This window comes from Zingiber officinale, chromosome 7A (genome assembly GCF_018446385.1).
Source record: "Zingiber officinale cultivar Zhangliang chromosome 7A, Zo_v1.1, whole genome shotgun sequence".
Lineage (NCBI taxonomy): Eukaryota > Viridiplantae > Streptophyta > Magnoliopsida > Zingiberales > Zingiberaceae > Zingiber > Zingiber officinale.
The window spans coordinates 133,002,950-133,009,038 of record NC_055998.1 but is presented as its reverse complement, the minus strand read 5'-3'; the positions used below and the strand labels follow the sequence as shown (position 1 = coordinate 133,009,038).

General features: G+C 38.5%; 1 protein-coding gene across 2 annotated transcripts; it reads right to left on the bottom strand.

The window, feature by feature from the left end:
* Positions 1 to 354: 354 nt before the first annotated feature.
* LOC122002657 (mitogen-activated protein kinase kinase kinase 3-like) lies at positions 355 to 5,782 on the bottom strand. 2 transcript variants are annotated; one of them, XM_042557917.1, is made up of 11 exons: positions 5,327 to 5,782; positions 4,464 to 4,901; positions 4,152 to 4,239; positions 3,939 to 4,001; positions 3,614 to 3,774; positions 3,447 to 3,522; positions 1,980 to 2,039; positions 1,754 to 1,861; positions 1,391 to 1,627; positions 1,023 to 1,135; positions 355 to 948 (listed from the first exon to the last, which is right to left on the bottom strand). In XM_042557917.1, the coding sequence occupies exons 1-11, from the start codon at positions 5,689 to 5,691 to the stop codon at positions 699 to 701; spliced, it is 1,959 nt and encodes a 652-aa protein (XP_042413851.1). In that variant the 5' UTR covers positions 5,692 to 5,782; the 3' UTR covers positions 355 to 698. The 2 variants fall into 2 exon arrangements, with proteins under 2 accessions (XP_042413851.1, XP_042413852.1); XM_042557918.1 differs by having other exon boundaries at positions 1,406 to 1,627.
* Between the last annotated feature and the right edge of the window lie 307 nt (positions 5,783 to 6,089).

Sequence of the window (6,089 nt, the reverse complement as noted above, 5' to 3'; positions counted from 1 at the left end):
TTAAAAACGCACTGTGACATTATTTTTTTTTTTTTCTATAATGATCTACAACTATAACAAATTTATTAAACTGCTATTTTTTTTCATGTAAAGAAAGAAAAAACATATATTCGCTCTCATTCTAAAGCTTCTAGCTATTCTAATATTATCTTCTTTATGTTCTTTATTTTCTATTTTATATAGAAGAAAATGTAGTATGAAGTTTCTCAACCTCTAATACTGATCTCTTTTAGATTTCATACACCTAATTGATCAATAGACCAATGTCTGGTCTATCTTCTCTTTTCTTTGAGATCCCAAACTCACATCATTTTAATATTAAACTATACGACTCAAAGAAGACTTGCAATGCAATTGCCTGAAACTTTGCTTCTGTTCTTTTTCTTTTCCCGTTTCATTTTTCTCCATTAACATGAATTACAAACTACGAACACAATTTTGCTCTCACAATGTGGTGAAAACTGATTGTATTTGGTGGCTACGTATGCTATGAAGTATGAACAGAACTAAAGACAAGAAGCAAAACTTAGCATACCAGTTACAAAAACACAACGGTGGACCTCTCATGACACTTCCTAAGCAGCAATCTGATGAAGAATAGAGTGGATGAACAGTTGTATGAAACCAGTTTCCCATTCATCCACAAGCTGAAGTCCTTGTTAACCCAGCAGCTTCAATTTTTACAAACAGATGCTCAATCATCGAGGAGATCCATTGAGCATTGGAGCCTTGGACAGGGTAATGTCAAGCCAAGGATCTGAAGGGTTATAGCTTGGCTTCGTTGGATAGAGTGATGAATTCACTGGATTGTAATTGACTGGTTCGGCTGAATAAGCTGGATGGAGGGGAGAAGGTAAACAACTTCTATTAGACTGTTTGAATTGCCTTAATGGACTGGAGCAAGGGGAGGCAGGCAACGACATGTTCACCCTCATGCTAGGCAAGTCCCTGCAAGAAGAAAACACTGAATGCTAGTCCATGAAATAATAGGAATCCGTAACTCCAAGCTAGAACCTGAATACCTCGAGTTCTTGGACAATAGGGGAGACATCGAGTGCAATCCGGATGGGTATCTGATACTATAATCTCTTTCCTGTAGAGGAGTACTTCTATTCGAATAAAAATCCTTAGTGCCCTGTTGGTGCATCAAGGAAGCAACATTAATATTGCCTGTGGACAAAAATTATAGAAACAATTTATACAGGGAATTAGTTTCCAACACATTTCTAACTTCTGTCACTGCATGTTAATGGAAATATGTATACAGATCAAGTTCACCTTACTTAATCAAAGAACCAATTCAAAAACATGAGATTCTTTTAAATAGCATCATGTGAATATAATAAATAAGTTAGATTTAAGCATGCCAAATAAGTTTCTCTGAGATTACCATTATTTGACTTGCCTTGGGGACAGAATAGGGCACATCGTTAACCGTATTCCACTTTGCAACCTTGATAGATGTTTGGTCTCGAACGAAGGCGTGAAGCATCAGATGAGCTGCTGAGGGACGTGCAGAAGGGTCACGCTGCAAGCATAGCTTTAGAAAATCCTTTGCTTCGGGAGAAAAATGGTCTGGGATTTCAGGTATATCTTTACTATTAGCAATTTTAAATATCGCAGCAACCTGTTGATTGGAACATAAACACAAATATGAAGATTTGTCTAATATATTGAAAACTATCTTGGAAGAGCTTCCATGTTGGACATTTATTTCTATTGCAAAATAAAGCATGAAATAAGGATAACATACCCCTTCAAATTGGCTCCATGGAGGCTTGGAAGTTGCCATCTCAATAATTGTGCAACCCAGACTCCATATATCCACCGTGAGGTCATAGCCACTGCTATTCATGACAACCTGCATTAGTAAAAGTTTACAAGGATTTGTGCATTTAGTGGTCTACATAAATTCCAAAAGGCTAAGTGCATAACTATGTGCAAACTTATTGCTTGAAAGGATTATTTTATAAGTTTACCTCAGGAGCCATCCAGTAAGGACTTCCTTTGAAAGATCGTATTGAAGTGTATGCACTCATCTGTTTCCCAATGAACAATGTCAAAAATAGAGTAAAAAAAGGAGAAAAATAAGAAACCACATAAATTAGCAGGACAAAGGAACCTTCAGTATAGGCACAGCAAATAAAATATCCAGCACATGAATAATAGAATAAAAGAGAGCCAAGTCTACTTTTTCTTGAAGTTAATACATTACATCCATGTTAAACATAATTTCATTCAGGAACAAAATATTTGTAGTCCATGCATTCACTATCTTTCAGTTTGACCTCACTTAGCCTTAGTTCCTTCAATCCGCTTTAATTTCTCCTCTGAGATTGAATTTAAATTAATATGACAGATTTGTGTCCATTATTCCAGTGCTTTAGTACATAAACTTCTCTACCAATTCTTAGCAGCGCGTAATGATGACGTTATCAACATTTATTTGCTGAAGATTATTAAATTTTAGCTATTAATTGACCACTTGGGTTAATTCTTAAAATTCCTACTTAGAATGGATAGCACATGTATAATTTATGGCACACCTTTCTTTCTTCTGTTTCCTTTCATGACATTTGATGAGAATGGTTTTTCCTTAGCCAAGTCCATTCGTTAGATCAACCTATTCTTCCAGAAACATAATTTTTACGATGAAAGGCCTAAATTAAACAGAAAGATATGAAAAAGAAAGTCTAAAACGATAAACATATTCATATTAAATGTAAACCATCTTTACCATGATTTAGAATGGATTTTCTTCTCTGCAAATCCAAGCAACTAAAAGGAATAGTACTAAGTCTCTCTATAACTGTATTTTGTTCGAACATAACATTAAAAGTGGCCATCAATTTGTTCCTTCTGTAGGAAAAAAGGTTTGCTTCTCATTTGAAAATTCTTTAGTGGTCTCTCTTCTAGGATCTTTGTTCCCAGATTCCATCCTTACAACTCCTTCATGCCCAATTCCTCCTTTCTTTTCTTATCATGCACCTTCTAAAAACAAGGAAGTTGAAGGAGACAAATTTCATAGTGTTGAAATTACATCTCATCAACATTGCAGTCTTGACCCCAATCTGGATTGTGTACTTCCAAGTACGTTGGCAAATACAAATAGACAATTGAGATCTACAAATAATGGGCCTTTTGTAAAACAAGAGAGAAGCATGAAAAGATCAAATAGATTCAGTTCTTGACTAACAGATTGGAAATCCAGAGGTACACATTACACAAGTGTGACTCAGACGGTATTATGCCCAATGATTATCATCTTATAGATTGACCAGATGATTTCTCATGAAATTTATCATTCTGACGGAGTTAGTAATATACCAAGTGACAGTGATTTTGTACTTAGCGGATGAATAATCATTTTAGCTTAGAATCACACTAGCTAAGCACTTCTCAATTGTACAAGAATTCTGTAAGCAAAAAACCAGCAAGAACCTTACATGTTTAGCCATGCCAAAATCAGCAAGTTTGACTACACCATTAGGATCTACCAGTATGTTTGCTCCTTTAATATCTCTGCGAGATTATATTCAAGTTTCAGCCAATATAGAAGATGGGAAAATATGCAAGGTGTTAGTTGCAACTAGAAACACAAGTTGCTAAATACCTGTGTACAGTATTCCTCCCATGCAAGTAAGCAAGTCCAGAAAGTATTTGTGCAGTGTAGTTACGTATTAATGCTTCCCCAAAAGGGCCATATTCTTGAAGTATTTTGTGGATAGAACCTCCAGAAACATACTCAAGAAAAACAGATAAGGTGTCTTCAGTCTGCAGAACAAAAGTTAAACAAAACTTGATGAGTTGTTTAAGCAAACTTTCCCAAGTAAAACTAGCCAAAAGGGCAAATAATCATAAATCTAACTTGTTCTAAATTCATTATCATAGTGAACAATAACTAATTTCATACAGGTAAGGGATGATGGTGAACTCACTAGCTCGCTGCCATAGTACTGCACAATGTTGGGATGTGAGAGCTGACTAAGCAAAGCTATTTCCTGGCATAGTGGACAAAAAAGGTTCAAGTTAATTTCTTAATTTCATGACTAGCAGCTACATTCAAATGACAATTGGGTACCACAGTCACAAAAAAAAAATAATAATACAAAGAGCATCTTATGCGTCAAAACCAAAGATAAGAAGATTGCCTGGTTTAGCTGTTTGAGAGATTCCTTAGAATTTGCGTCGTCAGAGATATCTTTGACCTCTTTAATGGCACACATCTGCCCACCTTCACTGTAGCAAGGACACAAAAGACATACGTAATGTTGAATCATATTCTGCATTTAAATAATAAATAACTTTACTGAAAGGGAACTAAGCTTAGTAAAGGATACTCCTAATAGACAAAATATGTAAGTTCATCCATTAAAACAGGGTTTAGTTTCTTTTAGTGAGTATAGAAAGTTTATAAAGGTTTGCAGACGCACATAAAGTATACCGCTTACAAAAGCATGTACCTGTTGAATCCAAGATAGACATGGCCAAAGGTACCCCTGCCAAGTAATTTTCCTTTCTTCCACTGTGTCTTAGGAGAGCGTGAAAAAGAAGAAGGAGAACGAGGAGAGCAGCTAGGAGAACTTGGAGGCAGAGGTAGCGGATGAGGCGGGCTGCGCAAATTATCTTGCCAGCGATTTGACGATGTTGGGGATAAACCAACTGAACTGGGATGTACAGGTGAAGTTGGAAAATGATGTCCTCTCGAACCAGGGGAAGGATTTGCTGTTCTTCTATTAAATATGGTCTCTGTATAAGTTTCGGCATGAGAATATGAATTTTCGCCATTAAGATGTTCCAAAACCGGACTGCATAAGAAGTGTTGCTTGCTTTCAGCCACATGCTCATGCCTTTGCAAATCACGCCCTCCATTTTTTCCTCCCATGACGAGGTCAGAACACCTACAATGAGCAGACAGTGAATCTGAAGGTCACAAATAGAAAAGTTCGATTTTGACAGAAGCTTTTCCTTGGTCTAATTCATTCATGTTAAAAATAAATCAAGAATGAAAATAACAAATACTCTGTTCATGGGGAAAAAAATACACTCGATCAATAGCATGGAGCATCAAAGAAAAGGTTTAGGGCCAAGACTTATCATTCGATGGATGCTCATATGTGAAAATCCTCACAAAAGAGCTCTGAGTTTGAATATTTTATCTGGAGCTTTAGAACATTAGGAGCCGAAAAATCATTTCCTTCAACGGAAAATAGCCCAAGATCAAAGAGATCGCCTAAATTTTTTTTTTTTTTTCACATCTACAGAAAGTGAAATTCTACTTCCAATTGGCTACAAGGAAAAGTATATATCAAAACGAACGAGATACCTATAGGACGCAAGATGCGGGGTCTCATCCGCCGACCCGGATGAGCTAACACTGGAAGTCGAAGCAGACGCCGAAGCCGACGTTGAGGCCGAAGCAGATCCCGTCGATGGAAGCGGTAGAGGGTGACCAGACGTCCGAGATCCACCTCCTCCCCTGCCTCGATCGCCGACAATGGGATACTCCCCAATCTTACTAGCGACGCCAAACTCGTCAAATCTAATCAATTTCTCCTTACTCCCGTGCCTCGAGTCCAAAAACTGATCTTCGAGCGTCCCCGCCGGCGTGCACGGCGTCTCTTGCTCCGTTCCAGGGCGGGGAACGGACTTCGACTTCGATTTGTGCTTCCCCTTCCACCACGCAGGCATCTTCGCACGACGAGGAGCTTCGATGGGCGACGGAACTCGAAGCGATCGCGAGAAGAAGAAGGAGAAGGGGGAAGGGAGGAAAAGAGAGAGAAGCTTCCATTTGGATCGTGAGAGAAAAGCGACCGAAAGCGGATGATCGGTAAAATTACTCAAAGGCCCAGGTGGGCCCAAGGGTTCCTGTCCAATCATCAAGAAGGTAAATTGGAGTACGTATATTAAGGGTGAAGCACACCGGAACCCCGGCCGGGGCACTCGAGGGCGAGCTCGACCTTTCTTCTTTAACATGTCAATTCGGACTCGGTTTCTTGCCATCTCGTGTCGTTGGCTCAGCAAGTGTGCAATGTTCGTGGGACCCGCCATGTTATTGCGGGTTAAAAGTTGGGCAGAAAGAAGGGAAA